The sequence below is a fragment of the Festucalex cinctus genome, chromosome 5 (assembly GCF_051991245.1).
Source record: "Festucalex cinctus isolate MCC-2025b chromosome 5, RoL_Fcin_1.0, whole genome shotgun sequence".
In the NCBI taxonomy this organism is placed as follows: Eukaryota; Metazoa; Chordata; class Actinopteri; order Syngnathiformes; family Syngnathidae; genus Festucalex; species Festucalex cinctus.
The window spans coordinates 29,515,603-29,536,290 of record NC_135415.1 but is presented as its reverse complement, the minus strand read 5'-3'; the positions used below and the strand labels follow the sequence as shown (position 1 = coordinate 29,536,290).

Here is a 20,688-nt window from a genome sequence, read left to right as displayed (position 1 = left end):
CCGTTTCGTTTAGTTCCGTGTTGTGAGGCACGTTACACTTCCCTGAAGTTTGTCAGCTCCAAACCAGAGGCTCAAGGTGAGTCAGGATAGGGCAAAAAGGCATTTTTCTTGACATGTCTTGTTTCGAAGCCATCACTCTGTTTGCAGAGCCAAAGTCTAAGGTCAATAACATTTCTACGAAAGAAACTTCTTTCTTTGCCTCTGGAGTTTGCAACTTCACTGGCATCGATATTTTTCCAAATCTAAGAGCTGCTTGTCTCGCTCCAGGGTAATCCCACTGCTTGCCATGGAGTCTGTCAATGAGGTCAAGGGTCAAACGGCTGTACAGATTTGATCCTGTTAACAAGTCACATTGTTTACTTGTGTTTTCACAACCAATGGTGTCAAGTCCAACTACTTGATTTTAAATTCGCTTTTGATTTAAGTGATCACATGCTTTGGGACCTGTGCACACTGTATTGAGAGTTATACTGGTTAATTTGAACTGTTTTCATCCAACTTAGGCTTAGACTTGATTTTATTGATCCCTTTGGGATGGCTCCCTCTGGTTGCGAAACTGTTATGATGTTTTAACTCTGATTACAATAACACCTTTGCCTTAAACATTCTCTTTCACACGGACCGAAGAGAGCTTTGATTTTTTTCAGACTTGAGTCTTTACAGACCCAGATCTCTGATTTGTCACTCCATTCGAGTGGCCACAGCTTTGTGGTCTGTATCCACAGGTGGGAAATTGCTGCAGGAAATTGTTGTACTCCCAAAACTGGACCTTTTGCTCTAAATGGACCATTATCAGTTTGCACTCAACGTAGGAGGTCTGGGTTTGTTAGGAAGCTCTCCCTTACAAACGGGAATACTGTTACTTAAGGACCTGGATGTATGTCTTCTGCCGTTAACCCATTTTTCCAATGAGTTGACAATGGGCCTAATTTACTAAGATCCCAACTAGCGGGCAATAAATTGCATGTTTGCTCTAATAGATTTCGTGTGCTTGTTGGTGGGTGAGTTGCATCCGCATGATCTATCAAGATTGTGATCTTTTGCTAAAATCTCAATCAGCAGACTCTAAATTGCTTGTTCACTCACTCTAACAGATTTCGCACTTTTGGCAACAGCTGTACAAGTGGTGGAGACTGCTGTATTTAAAAGGGGTTTTTGCAGATCTCTTGCTTTTTACATTTGGGAGAGCGCTGCAAGCACAAAATGAAGTGAATGAAGTGACGGAATTTGAAGTGTTAGTGGAAAAGGCAAACATATTATCAGTGAAACAAAAGATGGATTGCTCCAATTATTTTGGGAAAACGGCACAAAACCCAAGTTTTAGTTCATTTTAGTCCCAACTGTGTAGCAATTAGACAGGTGATTAGGACAACACACCCAGAAAATTGTTCTGACAGAGGCTAGCACCAATTTTTCATTTTTCATTGCGTTGAAATGACCCAGAGGCACAGAAAAACAGAGCTGAAGAGAGTGTTGTCAAGCACATGACTCCTTCTTGTGACTTTCAGAAGCTCCAAAATCGCAATGCTGAAGACGACGCGTCTTGACAATTTTTGGTTGTTTTTCAAGTTTCAAAAATATTTATACGAACAGAAAATATCTACCTACCCCCTCTGCCTGCGTTACGTTGCATCTTCCTTTCAGTTAGTCTTTAAACATGCAGAATCAGACTTTGCAGTTTCTCGGGTTTGATAAATCGCATTGTGCATGTTAAATTCATCTATTTGCATTATCTCCGCACAAAATAAACTTCAGGCATAAAGTAATACTGGGTGCTCTCAGTGAGTAGATTAGCTTCCACATCTTTTTTTGTAAGCAATCAAGTTTACGCCTGCCTTTGCACGCCAAATCTTAAATCAATCAGGTGTTGGCTTTTCACCATATTCTAATGACCCCGGGGATCAGTGAGACGTTTTGGTGTCAGTGTTCAATCAGAAATGTCATCTTTCTAATTTGTAGCATTCACTCTCTGGCCTGAATATTTTTTTTTTTTTTGGAGTGCTATGAATACAACACAGCTGCAAATAAGGAAACACTTTGTTCGCATTTAATGGAGACATTGTTATCTTGTCTTTGTGAATTTAACACAATCTGGTGAAAACTGCAGTCTTTACAACTGTCAAGCTTTCTTCATAGGACGAATAATGTACTGCTCATGTCTTTATGAAAGAACTAACAGTGTCAGTTTTGGTTGTTTTGATTTTGTCAGTAAGTGTTGCAATCGGTATTCATGCAGACGGTTTCTGGTGCCCTTATTTGCAAATTGTTGTTTATCTTGACTTTTTCTCTCCGTCCCCGTGGCACAACTCATGCCTGACTTTCGTCAGAGTATGACAAGTGGAACTGTGCGATTAATTTGAACCGGTCGCTTTAAAGTGTTCAGGGATGAGCAACGCTTTTTGTCTTTGCTGTACACGTCTATCAGAATCTGGCAGAGAAAATGTCCAGGACGATGAAGATATTCAGCCCTCCCTTTCTTACCATTACCTATTTTGTCTGCCGCTAATTTCAGGGATGAGATTCCAGGTCACCTTCGGGGCCTGCCTAGGTCAAGACTTGATTATACCCGGCGTCCTGATGAAATAAATCACCTTTCTGTGCAGTGTTGAAAGTTGTGCAAATATCAAATTCATCTGTCTGATGTGCTGGCTGAGGGGGACAGTGAATCAGAGTGAACAAGGAAGCATCCACTGAATCCCGTCCCAATATATATATATATACATATATATGATAGCGTATAGTTATGAATTTGTACACTGTGACATTGAACCTATCACACCGATTAGTGAGCCACCTACGGTTGAGGGACAATTTGAGCAATGTCTACCCCAACCGTGACATTGCTCATGGATGTGTTTATGCATGCCTATGGTAGAAAGTACAAAACGATGCCCTTTCTTCCAACCAATCACTCAAGCAGGGGCCTATTGAATGTGTGTCAGCCGTAGCAAATGGCTCGACAAAGCAATTGCTTAAAGCGATGCGAAAACTACTCAAACACCACTTCCACCCAATCATCCCTTCATCTCTACAGCGCCCTCCTTGCCTGTTCTTATCATTGTTGTGTTTCCCCTCTACAACTTATTCTCTAACTCCTGTTTGGATCAGCCTTGATTTGTACTTTATTTTAGGCTCTGCTGTAGTGTACAAGTTATGACATCCATCACTGAGGCTTCAACTTGTCCCCAGTTGTAGAAGTTAGATTAGACTTGATGTGCAATGGAAGTTGCTTCATGTCATTGTGGGAATGCTGTGCATTCTCCACACTTTTTGCCACCTAACAACTCCCACATAATACTTCCAATTTACAATGTTCCAAATTTCAACTAGCTTCAAAAATTCACACCTCCAGGGGTATATATCGTCTGATTCCACATTACTAACAGTATTTGCACAACTTAATATCAGCTTTTTCCCCATTCATTTTCAATGGGACAGTCATTGAACTTTTTCTCAGTATCACTTTCCACGCCCATTTCCATATATATAACTTATCATCATGTGGCACAGTTGGTAAAGCGCATTGTCCAGTAACCAGGAGGTCATCATTTCCTAATTTATCTCTCAATGTGCTTTCAGCGTTCCTACGCAATTTCTCCAGAAATTGCACTTCGTCTAGTTATGGTATATTACTCGGTAGGAAATATAGTCAGGAACATTATTTTTGAATGTGGTGCTTAATAGACTAAAGAGTAAGCACCTGGGAACAAATGGATGGTGTTTTAAATTTGGGATTCCCTCTGAACAAGTTGTGTAGGAATTGCTGGCATTTGCCCGCAATCTGTTTTCTGAATGGAGAATCGATTGAGAAGAGGCCTGAGGCCATTGATTTTCTTGATGCTCAATTCTTTGTTAAAGGTCTTTTCACAAATGGCAAAGCACTGATATAAGGATTGTAAATCAGTTTTTTAAAAGGTTATTATTGCACAGGAACCACTGCAATCGGCATACAAAACTACACTCAGAACTCGTACATCAAATTAAGAATGGCACGTTCACAGCGAGATTTTTAATTTTTATTTTTTTTCGCAACAGCATAACATTGTCTCTGACATTCTTGGTGTACTAAAAACAACTGCACTCACCGAAGCATGTTAACTGCCTCTCCGATTAATTCAAGCGTGCAGTCATATCCCATGTTGTAAATTACTTGCCTGCACAGTATTAAAGATGATCTTGCATTATGTGGCGACGCCTTTTCACGGCAGTTAATGTTGCAGTAGACTTTCAGATGTTGGGGCTGCAATTTTGTATCCTTGTTTATGTTCTGGGATGTTTTCACACCTTATTAGTTTCACCAAGATTTGCTCAGTTCATGCTGTCTCTCGACATACAGTCAAACCTCGGTTTTTGAACATAATCCGTTCCAGAAGGCTGTTCCAAAGTGAATTGTTTGAAATCCAAAACAAAATAATTTTTCCCATCATAATCAATGTAAATAAGTTTAATCCGTTCCAAGTCTAAAAAAAAAAGTTATTTATTTATTTTTACTATTTTACACCATAAACTGCACTGTATACTGTTTACCATAAATAGAAAAGGGTAGAAATAGACACTTTTATTTTAATAGAAGATGGGGGGAAAAAAATAAAAAATGCACTTGCTTTCTTTGGAGCCATGATTAGGGGCTAATACACGATGCAAAAAAACAAAACAAAACAATGAACAGGTCTGCTCCAAACGAACTTTGAACACGAATGTGCTACGGAGGAAGCATCCTGGGCATTCGAGTTAGCTCGGCTCACGAGTGAGTCGCGTTCAGGTACGCTCGGCTTTTTTCTGTTTGGTGGAGAGAAGATTTTTTTGGACGAGTTCTGAGACATAAAATTCTCACATTTTCTGGTCCTAAACCGATTTGGTCGAGAACAGAAGCGTTCGAAAACCGACGTTTGACTCTATCTCCATATCCATCAGCGTAATTTTAACAGACTGGCTCAAGTAGCCGACCTATGCACCTCTCAGGCCGTCACTGACGGACGCCCGTTTTATTGACGAACGACGAGCTGGACTGACGGAATGCCCACTTGTGTCTGTCCATCTGAAAATAGCGGCAACAAAACCTTTAACGGAAGTGTGGTTAACGTAACATGACGGACAGACGGATTGACAATTTGATTACGGTTTGTTTTGACTTGGAAAAATGACCAGCTCTGGTTTTAAACACTGTCATTTTACGTACAAGCTGCATTCATTATCTTTGCAAGAATGGATCTCCTCACAAGGCATGGAGGCTCCCTGCTTCTTCCACTCCACTTTTGAGAGATCTTGGCCACTGAGCCCTTTGCACTGATTACTCTTGTTACTTAATTATACATTTGGACCCACCGCATGGGCAACAAAAGGCTGCTGTGCCTCCATTGACCCCGCTCCCTCCACCACATCCCAACTTTTAAGGGAGCCAAACAAAATAAAGAGGGTCCACTTAAATATGTTGCCAAAGGGGCTTCATTGGCAGATTGAACGTGTTTTTTCCACACGAGCCCTTCTAGCGGTGAACAATTTCAGGAAAAGATTGAATTGTGATTTAATTAGACAGAAACAATTTTGATTCAATTGTTTTTGTGTTTTGTTTTTTTCCCCAAAATAAAGCTTCAGGGTAATATTCATATTATTATTTACAAATATGGCAGAAATGTAAAAGCTATTACTCTAAATTTATAAGTACACTCGAGGCTGTGCAAGTTATAGACATATAAATACATACTATATACTATATATTTTATGTAAAATATATTTTTGTTGTTTTTAAGCTAAAAATGTTCATTGTGCATTGTGCTGTTTTTCTTTCAAATGTAGACTGAGGGCTGAGCGATGAAGCCTTAAATTGGTCTTCATGGTATAAACTTAATCCCGTCAGAGTAATGTTACTTATAATATAAATTTAAACTTAAAAACTATTATGGAAATACGAAAATATTTAAATGTAAAAACCAAATATTTCCATGTTTGGCAGAAATAATCAGATTTATTCTTCTCTCTGTTTATTTCCATTCCAATTTGGGGAATTTTCATGTAAACATTTCCTTGTCCATTTTTCTTCTATGTAATGAAATAAATTTAACAAATTAATAACATAGTGCCTTAGCAAAGATAAATTGATTTAAAGAAAAACAAACATTGTTTTAAGACCGATTGAGTAGCTCTCATAACTCAGCACTCTCGGGTCCAAAATAGAGCAAAACATATCCAAATATATAGCTGACCTTTTAAATATTTAATATATTAAATAACGTAGCCTACTTTTCGCTTTCGAAGTGCCTCGTCCTGGGCTGTTATAGTTGTTCACCGTTTAAACGCTGTTCCAGCCAGACGTCTGTAAAAAGTGCACTGTACAAGTGAAGCACTTTTTCTGGTGTTTGGCAACGCAACATTATCTTAGCGATTAGCATTAGCTTCTTCCATTGTCTCTTGCTCCGTGTTGAATGCTTAAGCTACACCTCGTTCACGTGTCGTTTCGTAATAATGATGCTTATTAGAAGTGTTGCAAATTTGCCGTCACGAAGGCGGCGAGGCGTAGTTATACTTGGAGGATCTGCACCGTGGAAGGCTAACGTTTAGCTGAGCCACGCGAGCTAGCAAGTGCGGCTCGTAGCTTGTGGGTTTCTTGCATCTACTTCTTTTAAATCATCTCAGAGTTACAGACAGAAATTTATCAGTGACAAATGTGAGAAATGGAAGTCGGTAAGTATTATTTGAATAGATGGAACTTGAGAATTTTTTTTTGTATTGTTAGTCGATGGCAGACTTCGCTTTATACTTCCTTTCAGATTCAGTCTAAAAGGTTTCCGTTTTTTTTCTGAATTTAACAACTTGTATTACTGTAGATAAGGTTTTCTTTCTGTGGACATCTCAGGGCTGACGACCCGAAGACCTCAGTCATACCCGCCTTTCAATTCCTGCCTAAATAGAGGACAATTTGTCCTTTGAACATGTCAGACAAGGCACATTTTTGAAAGCAGCCTTGTTATTAAGTTCCTTTAGCGTTTTAGAGACGTGAATGCAACTTAAAGACTGGTATTTGTCACAAGGTGGATTGGTAAATAGCACACTTAATAGGCTCTAAGGACGCAGACAGTCAAAGCCTTGTGCCCTTGAGATACTATTGTCCAATTTAAAAGCACAGTTAAAAGGCAAAATGACAAGCAGCCACTGAATGTGAAGTCATTGAAGGCATTGAGTCTTTATAAAAGAACGCACTGTGTAGAATGACTCATTTTTTGAAAAAAAAACAAATTCTTTTGTATGTGTACAACATTGAATTTGTTGCAGAAACATCAGAATTGCTCCGTGTCTGTCTTTGATTTTGAAACACGAAAACGTCTGCGAGACTACAACACTTTTCCTTTCTCCGTTCATCCCGTGTTCGTTTGTTCTGAAAGCTGTCAGTGAATGAGAGGTCGTTCACAAAAATAACATTCAGCATTGATTATGAGCTGCATGGGGGGAGCCTAATGAATAATTCCTTATATTTCCTCTGTCTGCTTCTTTTGTCTTATAGTGTGACAGTGAGAGTGACATTGACAACAAGGTAAGGCTGCTTTTCTTTTCCTGTGTTTATGCACCCGGCAAAAAAAAAAAAAAAGTCATTTGGAAATGAAGAGAGGAAGGGTTTGGGTGGGGGGAAAAAAAGGAGACATTCTGTCAGTCTTACCATTGTTGGTAAAGTTACAAGACTCAAGAAAGTGGCGTGGAAAATACAGAACTGTTTTTTAGATAAGAAGGTGGAATTTGTTGTTTTTCGGGGCGATGTATACCTAAATAAAGGCGGCTTGACACTTGCACGATTTTGTGGCGCGAATTGGCACAACTCGAGTCGTGCCAGTGCGCGAACTAGTCGTAAAGTGGCGTGAAGTGTGCGTAAACCCGTCGTGACTGCGTGCCATGTCGGGGCAAAAATTTTGAAATGTTAAAAAAAAAAAAATTTGTCACGACAAAATTTCGCAAAAAATTAGAAAAAATAACGATGTATGCCGCCATAAACGTTAAATGATGTCAACTACGTTTTTTTTTTATTATCAATCGGAAGTGCAACGTCTAAGCGCTGTCTGGTCAATGGGTTGTGGAATCAAAAACACCCACTGACTATGGCCAGCAGATGGTAGCATTGTATGTCTTTTCAATGGGCTGCCAGTGTCCGGAATTACAATTAAATGTGATGAAATAGAACATTTTCAAGGATGCCGTAAATGATCAAAGCCTTTGTCGCATTAAACCGAATTCACAGAGATTTCACAAAAAGCTCGTTTTCTCATCTTTTCAACTTTCACTTAATGTCACTGAAATGACCTATTTTCAAATGGTGATTACTAAAGAAAAGAATGGAATGCGATCTTTCATTTGGTATCCACCTTGTATGTGTAATAAAAGCACAAAATATTCTGTTTGCCTTGAGAGTTAAAATACTCGAAATCGGCTGGCACTGTGGGTATTTTTTTTATTTTTTTTATTTTTTATTTTTTTGATAACGTGTGGCATTAAAAGAGTTAGGCCCGACCCGACCCGAATTTCGGGCCGGCTCGGGCTCGGGCGAAAGATCTTACCTCTAGTTCTTGCCCCAAAATGACACGACTTGCCGCGACAGAATCGCGCCCAAAAGTCGTGCAAGTGTCAGGCCGCCTTAACTAAGAAAGTAAAGAATAGCTTGTATTTCTTAACATAATATGTTGTGCCTGAATTAAAGGATATGGTTTGATATCATGATTTATTTGTGCAGTAATCCATATCTTCAGGTACCTGGGAAAACTGAAGTGTGTTATGTAAATAACCAATCAAATGTTAGTTGTCACCTCGTCAACTCTTAACCATTTGCCGTTTTGACAGATGTAGTCAGTATTTGTTTAGCACAGAAGTGGTAACGGTTGGTTGGTGGCGGCCACCCGCTTTACAAGCTACAACGCCTTTAGGGAACCTCACTCCGTTCTAATTCCTTTACAATTTCGCAATTACTCCCTGGTAAATGAATGAGATAGCATGCCTAATCTCCTCTAAGCTTCGCTCCCAGTTCTGTAGAAGTGTCTATAAGAGTTCCCTATAAATAATACGTTGATAGCACGCCCAATTTACATTAAGTGTAGCCTGGCACGTCAATATTCTTTTATCTCTTTATTGAAGCGAGAAAAGGAGCAAGGCCGCAAGCGAGTTGACGCAAGAGAGTCGCGTCACACGACTGTCAGTCAATCGTGCGCCTCCCCGGCATCGCTGCAGGGGGTGAACAAGAAATGGAAGGCAAAAGAGGGGAGGCTCGGAATGTTTTGTTTTTAACCTTGCATATAGCATTAGAATGACCACATGCACTGGTGCCAATATTGACTATGAAATACAAATGGCAGGCACTAATTGTGTGTTCCAGAGGTGTCAAAATAAATCGATTAATCAGCAACTATTTTGATAATTGATTGTTTAAATGTGTTAACTCATTCACTCCCAGGCATTTTCACTGAAGCGACCCCCTTTCGCTCCTCGCTGTTTCACTGGATTTTGACGAAATTTGCAAGGCCCACAGAATATTGTGTTGTATTGCTATAAAAACATGGAACCTACCAAACGAAAGATTAAAGTCAGGAAAAAAAAAGTATACTTCTGTTTCCGTTTTTCAGAAATTAGCATTAGAATATAGCTAAGTTTCATTATTATTAACAAATCTGTTTAAAACAGAGGGGAAAAGAGATTTTTGCAACGTGGTTGATCTCTTATACTCTGCTGCCACCTGCTGGCCGTTTTTGTAATACTACCATTGCTTCAAGCATTCTCTTCAGTTCAGAGGCTGCATCAAAGCCTTCTGTATGCTCTAGCATAAAAAACATAAATTAAAAACAAAAACAAAAACGTATTAATACATCTTTGGGAGCAAATGAGTTAAAAACGGTAAAAAAAAATCTTCTGATTTCAGCCTCCCAAAATAATAATAATAATCTGCTGTGTTTAATCAAAATAAGACTAGAAATAGACGATGTGGATTTTTTTTGTTTTTTTGTTAAACTGCTATAAAATCTCTCCTCCTTCACACTGAACCACTCAACCAGCCAATCTTAGCTTTAAGACGCTCTAAGCGCAGATGGACATTTTCTCTCGTTGAAGAGCCAGAAACGGATACGGCAAAATTCATCTCTTCTCAATTTGTTCATTCACTCGATTGAAGTGTCATCGTACAGTATCTCCATTAGAGCCCACTTTGCCATCCTCTCTGACGCCAGCGTTTATCTCAAGAATCAGCAACCTTTGCCACTCAAAAGGATGCAGATTGTTCGCTGAGTCTTTGACTGTCCAACAAACAGGCCACACACCAGGCCGCTGTCAAAACTCTGACAGCTTTTATAATGGACGGGAAAAATGGAGCGGCTTAATGTTTCGACACAAGTGATCATCCGTCCTCATCTCTTTAATGAAATTAGATTAAGTTCACCTGGGAAAGAGCTGAGAAAGCAGAATGCCTCACCAACCTCCTTTAATCTAAAACCAATTTGCCAGTAATATTCCTTTGCCCGCAGCTTGGGATTTGCCGGCCCTGATTCAAAATGGAGGAGGAATGAGATGAGACCCGAGCTGCCTGGTTGCATTCAGCTCCCTGCAGGCTCTGAGAAATTAGAACTGACACCGGCAACACAAGGCCTTAATATGGAGATGTTTTTTTTTTTTTTTTTTTTTTTTTTTTTTTTTTTTTAACTGCTTGATTTGGACTATGTGGCTCCCTTACCATTTTTGGTCCTTTTTTTTTTTTTTTTCTTAGTCCAGCTTTCATTCACATTGGTTAACTCATTTACTCCCAATAACGTATAAATGTTTTTTTAATGTTCTAAGTGTCCCAAAGACGTATTTATACGTTTTTTTATTTATTTATTTTTATTTTTATTTATTTTTTATGCTAGAGCATACAGAAGCCTTTGATGCAGCCTGTCAACTGCAAAGAACGGTTGCAGAAATGGTAGTTATTACACAAACGGCCAGCAGGTGGCAGCAGAGCAAAGGAGATCAACCAGGGCCATCTACAAAAATTTTTGAATAGATTTGTAAAAACTGATGAAACTTAGCTCTCTTCTAATGCTAATTGCTGCAAAACGGAAACAGATAGAAACCTACTTTTTTAGGTGTTTAACCTCATCCATTTGATCCTCCGCCAAATTTTAACAATATAGGATTGTGCAAGGCTAGGAATGATTCTTCTTTAGGTTGTCCAGGAAGAAATATTGTTGCCTTCTGCTCTGGCAATGTTCCCCATCTCAGAGGATTGGTTTATCCAGCAGGACACAAAAAAAAAAACACGTTAAACTGTCAAACACAGCTCAATTTGTGTCATGCGTTACATTTTAAATGATGGCAGGTTTAACTTATTTGTGAAATAGAACGTTACGCAACAGTGGAACAGTGTGAGTGCAGTAAAACAAGCAGCGAAACAGACGAAACCCGTGTTGTGTGTCAGCAGTGTCCCGAAGTGACATGACACTGTGTTCTTGCTTTTTAAGTGGCGTATTTGAATTACAACACTATATGCATTTTTCCACATGAGTAATACAAGTAAAACGGATTCAATATTGGGTGCAGATGTTCTGCGTCAAGTAAAAGAAAAGACACAAATGGTTGTGTGTGCAGGGATGTAAGATTTGAGTGTTTCTGACCGTGCATAAACATCACGCTTAAGTGGGGTTTTATTCAATAAACATGGTGGGACTGTAATGACTTGCACATTTCTTGCAAGACTGTGTATGTGTGTGTGTGTTAAGAGCTGGCACAGCGTGGCTTATCCCGACTTGACTTGGCTGAACGCAGCTCCTAATACAGGAGGGCTTGAGTTTCCTTCGCAGCAAACGGCATATGCACTTGCGGCTAAATATAGAAGTTCCTGTCGTCAGTAGGGTTAAAATTTCCTTGAGAAAACATTACATCTCATTTTGGCATTGAACGGATCTCAGCCTAAATCCACTGTGGCCTTTAAATGAATATTAGTAGAGACTAAATTTCCTTCTTACACAAAGAGGCCAGTGGGTAAAGACCTCTGTAAGTCGTGCTATGTAGACCGTTTGTGAGGCAAACTGACACAGAATTGTACGTTGATGTGCCATTGCTAGCTTTTAGGGCGTTGTCCGTATCCTCAGCCTGTAAACAAAATAACGCAGATCGGATTTTTTTTTTCCCCACCTGTAACTCATCCATATTCAAGGCTGTGCTGCTGCTGACAAGTATACAACAGATCCAAGTTGCAAGGCTCGAGCTATTTGGAAGGAGAAAGTTGTGGCAGAGCAACAACAACCTTGCAGACGATAGTATGGGCACTTACGTTGCCGCCGTACCAAAGAGAAGTACTCGAGGCACACTCCGTCTTCTAACCATATTAGCTTCTCTAATTGGTTTAACGAGTAAAAGTAAATGGCAATCAAACATAGCTTTTCATTCTGCATTGCACTTTCCTCTTGAGATGCACTATATGAATGTGTATGTTTGCTTACCGTATTTTTCGGATTATACGTCGCTCCGGATTATAAATCGCACCAGCCAAAAAATGCATAATTAAGAAGGAAAAAACATAAGTCGCACTGGAGTATAAGTCGCATTTTTGGGGAATATTTATTTGATAAAATCCAACACCAACAACATACATGTCATCTTGAAAGGCAATTTAAAATAAAAATAAAAGAGAACATCAGGCTGAATAAGCGTACGGTATACTAACGTTACATGACTGACATGCCTGCTAATGTCAGTAACGACGTAACATATTAAGAGTTTGTAGCGAGCAGTGACGGGAGTCGGAGGCGGAGTGTTGAAGGGCGGAGCCAAAGGCTGGCGTTTTATTGACATCAGCTTCTGAGGTCTTAACAGCAACTCCCCACTCAGCTAGAAGCTAACAGGCTAACTCCCCTTTTCCACATAACAAAACCTTCCCACCCGGAACTCTCCCTTCATCCCAACGTTCCGTGGGTGAATTATGTTCCCATCACTACAAGTTATTCATATAACTCTAGCATAAAGAACATGCTAACAAGTTTAGCAAACTATCAGTTTCACTCCAAATCACTAAATCCAATGAAATCTTCATCCTCGGTGTCACTTTTAAACAACTCCCCCAACTCGGGAGGTAGACGATGCAATGTTGAACTTATCAACACAGGCCTAGAGCGCCCTCTTGCGGTTGAGTGTGAAAATAACATGAATTGATATAATAATGTGTTAATTTCACACATAAATCGCACCAGAGTGTAAGTCGCACCCCGGCCAATCTATGAAAAAAAACTGCGACTTATAATCCGAAAAATACGGTAGATTCATGTTTGACATTTAAATAAGCAAATTAAATCACAAGAGTACCGATAACGTACAATTGTGCATTGACCAATAGATGACAGATGATTATCTTGTTGGTGTGCCGTCAATTGGTAAATAAGATTTCTAAACTGTCAGCTGATGTTTGCATGTGCAGAGTCAATTAGTAGCAGAGCTTGTACAGTTGCAGCAGATTGGCTTGCTTGAGAGACATCTGCCAGACCTGAAATCGTGGAAGCCCGAGCGTCGCTCGGACTCTGGAGGGGATATCGTGGGGGTGAACTTCTATGAAAAGAGGAAATCTGAGAAACTGAGAGAACATGCAGAGGGGCAGCTGCCTTCAATTAAGCCCAAATCCTCATTCGCTGCACACCCTTACGCGTACGACCATGCTGCTTTGATCTGCAGTCGCCAGCGGATAAGGTACATGGCTTGGAAGATTAGAGGAGCCAAAATATGTCTCCTTAAGTATGATCAAGTTACTAGGGAGTAGAGGTGGGAGTCAGTCACATATGTGCAAGTCGTAACCTTCAACTTAAGTGCAAAGTTACAGTGGAGGAAAAAAAAAAAAAGAATTGAGTTAGTTAAGTCGCCACCAAATTTCAAGTAAGACGAGTCAGATCAAAGTTGTAATCCAAGTCGTACAATCTTGCTCAGTCACAACTCATCATATGACACACAATGCCTAGTGAGAAAAACTTACAAGCACCCTATGTGATGCTTTTTCACCACATCAGCATCAAGATGTGAGTATAAAGACAACGGAAATGGTAAACCCCTACAGACCCGCGTATTTTTTCATTATTTTACAAATTTTTACTTCCCCCCCCCCCCCCCCACATAAGAACAACATGGGGAAAAATTTGTTGGGGGGTTAGGATACTAGACTTAGACTTAAACTTAGACTTAGACTTTATTGATTTTTATTATTATTATTATTATGATTATTATTAATTCAATCTCTGGTGTAATAACCGTATTTATTTATTGATTGATTGAATTATTTTTTATTTTATTATCTGTTCTTATTGCTGCTGGAAATGTAAATTTCCTAGAGGGAGCCATCCCAAAGTGATTGAGAAAGTCTAAGTCTAAGCAGTCCTCAGATGAGCAATGCAACTTGTACGGGGGAATCGTCCTGGATGTTATTATTTTACACACAACGGTTTAATTATTATTATTTTATTTTTTTTTATCTGACATAAACATGTTAAATACGACACAAATTCATTTACTAAAATCGATACAAGGATTAGCGTTCTTATAACGTCATTAACAGCGCCACGCAATGCATTCTGGGAACAATATATATATATATATATATATATATATATATATATATATATATATATATATATATATATATATATATATATATATATATATATATATGCAAAACAGGTCGATTGAACACATCCAGAACGTATATTGGCAAAGTGTTGCCGCGTTCCATTTGCATTCGTGTTATATTTCGGAACAACATGATTAACAGTTGAGCTCCGTAATTTAGCGCTGATCCACAAAAATCTGCATATAAATGACGATAATTGTTTCTAAGTTATATACCGTTATTTTTATATATTTACCTCCATGCGGCCCCTGATCTAACATGAGTTTGACACCCCTGCTCTAGCAGGAGACGATGGCTGTCACTACCTAATTTCCGCTTGCCAATTATTTTCCCTTTTGAGTCACCGGTTGATATAATTAGAGGGGAAAAAAACTGGGCTCCCCCCCAAACATCACTTCCTAACTTAACCCCTTTTAATGTTTTATGGTCACTAAGGATCGAGTCTGCATCATTTAGGGGGGCATCTGCATAACCAAAACAGATACCGTATGCTTGTCAGCCCGGGCTTCCTTCTGCAACTCTTCACTGTGAGGTCTGTCGCGGCAGTCAGAACAGCACCACTAACAACAAGCAGCATCGACGGCCATTACATTAATTTGACTTCATTAGTGCAGACCTGCTAAGCCCGGGATGCCCACAGCGATGCCAGGAGGCGGCAAGTAGGATGCAGGCTTGTGAGTGACATCAGCCGCGGTTGTGCTGTGAGGAGAGCAAACACATGGCACTGACGAGCCGAATATGGCCCCGGTTGTTACGCTGGGACGTGCGCCGAAAGAAGGGAACGTGCGTCACTGGCTTTAGGGGAGCTCGGTCAACACGCAGTTAATGCCATGCACGCTATGACACATCGATGGGAAGGCTTGAGGTCGACGGACAGACGGTAAATCATGTGGCTACGCGCAGTGAAAATGGCAACGCGATATGATACGGAGACACTTGCCGTCACCTTCGTGTCTGCTGCCAGAAACGCTTATGTTATTAAGTTACAAGGTCCGGATTTGTCTCTTGGCTAAAACGAAAAGCAGTTAAGGTGACTGTGTAATATTTTATCGGCAATATTACGTAGCATTTAGCTTAATAGCATAATGCATAATGTTATGAAGGGAAATTGTGTTTAGTCCTAAAAATTGTGCAAATAATTTATTTGTGCTTTTGCATATTTAGAAAAATGCTACAGTATATAAACCAATTTATTTGTAATATGGCAGTAGGGTTATTATAGTTTTGGAATTTGTCATTTGAGTTTTTATTAGTTTAGTTCTTTAAAAACTTAGTTTTAATTAAGTTTGTTAGTTTCAGTATTAGTATTAGGTGTTTTTTATTTTTTTTTATTTTAAATGTGTATTACTTGTACGCAATATTTAAAAAAACACCATGGGAGCGACGTCATCTTTTGGTGCTTTTCTATTGGCTGCTGCTAGATGACGTCACTTCTGTGTGACATACTTTCAAATGTCATTATTCCGGTTTATATCAAAATCTAATAAAAATCACACTTAAAATAATCCCCAAAGGCTCGTGCATTAAATTAATTACTAAAGACTAAAACGAACGACGTTTGCTATAATTTATAGTTATTTTTGTAAAGATAATGTAGTTTGTTAGTTTTCGTTTTTTAAAAAGCATTTTCATTTTTATTTTATTTGGGTAACAATATTGTTTTTGGAATTTTAGTTTTTTCATTACTGGTAGTTTTAGTTAACTAAAATAACCTTAAATGGCGCCTGTTTTTCGATACCCTCCCTTCTTACTTCTCCAAACATTCACTTTTGTTTATTTGATTTGAACTGAGTCAAATGCCATTTTTAGCATATGTCGCGGGCCACTGAAAAATGGACGGTGGGCCGCAAATGGCCCCCGGGCCGTAGTTTGGACACCACTGGTCTACACACATGTCAGATCTTGACACGCACTCATAACATCTATTGGACGTATCCCAATGTAAGTTTTGAAAGATGAATGGTTGACACAGCTGGCATCCTCCAATGAAATGTGGTTGTGATCCCGTCCGCATATGGTTGGCATCATGCCAGCTGTCTTCACTTTATTTCTAATGGCTACACTTTAAATAACCTTAATCAGGCTGCAGCAGTCACATGCCAGAATTATCCAACCATATTCAAAACGAACAGATAAGGACCTTGATGTGCTTTGATGTTGCGGTTTTTTAACGAGCGGAAACTGCTAAGGTTAGGCAATAAAAAAAACTAAAAAAAAAAAACTGGGTCAGTCTTGGCTTGGCCCTTTCCTTGCCACTTTCTTCCACTTTCCCTTTAAAAAAGCACTTTATAAATCCAAGTTATTATTATGATTCGCAATTTTCAGAACTCTTAGCTAACAAAAACAAAAAACAAAAAAAGCCGATCGTTTTCTTACTTGGCAATGCGTCTTAACGCACAACCTTCCTTGTGCACCGAATTCGGTTTCCTAACTTGGAGTTGACCTGAGTTTTGCAAGCAGGAGGGTGCACTTGGTAAATACACGTGTGCAAATAAATAAATAAATAATGGAAGTATTGAGTCCGGGTAGGACTGGAAGGTAGCCTGAGGGTGGTAAGTGTTGTGTCTGACAGCAGTGAGCACTTTGATCAGAAGGGCCCCCGTCTGAAGATCGTTTCCACATCTGCACAGGGGGAACGAGCTGTAAACTGCCAAGAAGCATTTTAATGACAGTTGGATTATAAAATGAAAGCAGGCTCCAGATGGCAGGCAGTGCAGCGGGCTGCGGTTCTGGGGGAGGCTGTTTAAACTTTTTTTTTTTTTTTTTTTTATTGCTAAAATACAGGGTGAAAAATTGCACAGGGCTTATTAGGCGTCCCGCTGTGATGTTGCTCCGCGTGCCAAGCTGTTCACTATGACCACCTTCCAAGCATGCCTCTATAAATTTTTATCTGCACCTTTAAATCTTAAAGATTCATGTCTGTTAAGTTCACCCAGGCTTCATCAAAACTCCGCATCAGGGCTGTCCTTAGAAAGCTTCCTGCTCTAGTTATTTTTCCTTTTTCTTTTTCTTTTTTTGGTTCAGACCAGCTGGATTGAAAGTAGTACCCCATCCAACTCAAACTAACATTTAGTCTTCAAATTACTTCACATATGTATGATTGCATCAGTTTTGCAGGCACTATTTTTCTGTTCGTTCGTATCACTGCGCGTCGCCCTGTAGACAGCTAATCGACGCGCTGCAGACAGCTGATCCTTCCGCCTTCGAAAAGGCAAACAACTTGTAGATTAGTGCGCGTCTATCAGCTGCATGCGGGGCGCCGCGCAGTGATACGAACGAACAGAAAAATAGTGCCCGGCGGTAATGGCGTCTGACTTTTTTTCAGAAAAGGAGTTGAATGATGCAAATGTATCACTCTTTTGAACAGAAATAGTTTTTAGAAGAAAAACGCTTTTATTTCCGTGACACCAGCCAACTTGCTGGACTATTTTCCTCTCGTCCAACACCGGACCAGAACTCGTGTCACAGAACGAAGTCAGTGCTGATGGCACACACTGGAGGTGAGGAGGAAATAGAGATTCATGTCGAAAAAGCCGAACTATCGCTTTAACCCTTACTAAAATACATAAACTATTAGAAAAAAAATAATAAAATAAATTATGCAGATAGCACAAATTGTCTTAACATCTAATTAGCTTCATTGGCATGGTATGAGTGACCCCCCTCTGGACGGGCATATGGGGCTCCCTTAACTCATTTACTCCCAATAACGTATAAATAAGTTTTTTTGTTCTAAGTGTCCCAAAGACGTATTTATACGTTTTTTGTTTTTTAATGCTAGAGCATACATAAGGCTTTAATGCAGCCTCTCAACTGCAAAGAACGGTTGCAGAAATGGTAGTTATTACACAAACGGCCAGCAGGTGGCAGCAGAGCAAAGGAGAGCAACCAGGGCCATGTAGAAAAAAAGCTCAATTACTTCGAATTTTGAATAGATTTGTGAAAACGGATGAAACTTAGCTCTCTTCTAATGCTAATTGCTACAAAACGGAAACAGATAGAAACATACTTTTTTTTCCTGATGAAAGAAGAGACTTTAATCTTACTTTTGATAGGTTCCATGCTTTTATAGCAATTGAACACAATATTCTGTAGGCCTTGCAAAATCAGTCAAAATCCAGTAAAACAGCCGGGATCGAACGGGATTGCGAAATGTGAAAATGGCGGCGAGTGAATGAGTTAAAATCCTACCCCATGACCCCACCTATCCTCTTTTTCTAGCTGGCCTGGGTCACTGTTTCGACAGTTGCGGGTTGATACCCCTCTGGGGTGGAGTGGGGACCTGTTGTTCTTCTGGATTGGATTGGGTGGTAGATAATTTGGCTTATTTGTCCCCATGTCGAAAATACACAGAATAAGCACATCCTCCATAAGAAATTAAATCCTGAAGAAAAAAACAATTGGTGACTCAAGTACATGATCTATTTATTCTATTGGCCACACTGCTCCTCTCACCATTAAATGTTCCATTTGTGCTATTTCAAGTCAAGTTCTTTGTGCATGTGAGGCATTTTGAAACATCGCGTTCATTTTCAGGGGTATTACTTGGAAATTTCAACCCGTACGAGCGTAATGAATGATGGATAATTTTTAACTGAAGCTTGTCAGCTATTCGGAGAAGAGGTTCACCAAGTAGCAGATGAAATGAAAAGGATCGATTGTAGCTGTGGACACGCGTGCGGCGGCACTGAAGATGTTAAAATAAATATGGCCTTTCTGGGTGACATTCCACCACTGTTTAGTCTATTTCGGGAAACTCGGAGCTACTGTTTATTATCCAAAAAAAGTCATGGATCATCGAGTTTTCACGCCATAATTGAACATAGGAACCCGTGATTGTGACATGATTTAATGTTATTTTTACCTTTGGCTAGATTTTTCTAATACACAAATTCAATTTGCTTGGGATGTGACTAGTTGCAATTGAAAAGCAAAGAGAACATCGTCTCAATAATAAGGACCAGCCAACGCTATCTTGACTCATCAAAACCGCGCACGTCACACGTCGATTGCGCCGATTGCGCTCTTCCCGGCTGAGAAGTGCTGTTAGGCCCGCTCTCGCTGCTAATTTAAAATCCATTTCAACTGATGGGGTGTTGCCTTAAACACCATTGTGACGGCCTTAACCCAAAAGCGGACAGTGTTATTTTCTTCTTTCAGAAAACAGGCGAGGCCAATTTAGATTCCATAACTATCGCTTCCAAGCCGAGCCGCCGCTGCCCAATTCCACCTTCACGCCTCCCCCCCCCCGCGGCATCAGACGCAATTACCGTCGACGTCACAACAAATTACAAGTGTTGGTTTTGTTTGTTTGGCTCATTATGTGACGCGAAAACTGCCATCTCCCACCTCGGAAACATCCCGCCTCGCATTTTGCTCTCCTCATAGTGCACTCAGAGGCAGACGGCAGCCTAATGGACTCGTTTGTAATTGCGATTGAGAAAATTTAGAGTTCTTGGACGGGTAATAATTTGACAGACAGGTTGCCGCTTTGCTGGGGACCTTGACTCCTCCGCAACCAACCCCCCCAGCTACCTCTCAGTCGTAATTTGATTCCTTTCTTCCCTCCATGGAGAATAGTCAAAAAGAAAGGTGACGGGAGACTTGCTTTTGGCACATTGTGCCACTCAAAGCTACTGCCGCTGTCATTTTCTTTTCTCTCGCACAGCCCTCTCTCTCTCTCTCTCTCTCTCTCCTCTCTCTCTCTCTCTCTCTCTCTCTCTCTCTCTCTCTCTCTCTCTCTCTCTCTCTCTCTCTCTCTCTCTCTCTCTCTCTCTCTCTCTCTCTTGCCGTCGCATGGATCCCATAGGATGGAATACGGAAAGTATCTCAGAGCATTCAGATGCGTATGAAGTGCAGGACAGATTGGGGGGGGGGACTCTAGGGACTGTAAAAAATGAATCAAGACGAGTAATAGGAGAGATGTTTTGAATCCTCTCTCCCATAAGTTATTTATCAGTGGCCCTTAGTGGGTGAGGGAAGACTTGAGAGTGCTGCCTTAATGTAGCATCTGATGGCTGGTAGGGGGCTGTTCCAGGAAACACTGCTGTAAAACAGGAGGGGAACATTAGCAGGAAAGTCTC

General features: G+C 40.1%; 1 protein-coding gene across 10 annotated transcripts in view; it reads left to right on the top strand.

Moving 5' to 3' along the window:
- fbrsl1 (fibrosin-like 1) overlaps positions 1–20,688 on the top strand; it is a 302,303-nt gene that overhangs the window by 195,139 nt on the left and 86,476 nt on the right. For 8 of the 10 annotated variants that reach the window (XM_077521257.1, XM_077521256.1, XM_077521251.1 and 5 more), the window contains one exon: positions 7,499–7,528. The exons of the other annotated variants lie outside the window; for them this stretch is intronic. In XM_077521257.1, coding sequence (XP_077377383.1) covers positions 7,499–7,528 — 30 coding nt within the window. The remainder of the gene's footprint in view (positions 1–7,498; positions 7,529–20,688) is intronic. 10 annotated transcript variants of the gene reach the window in all.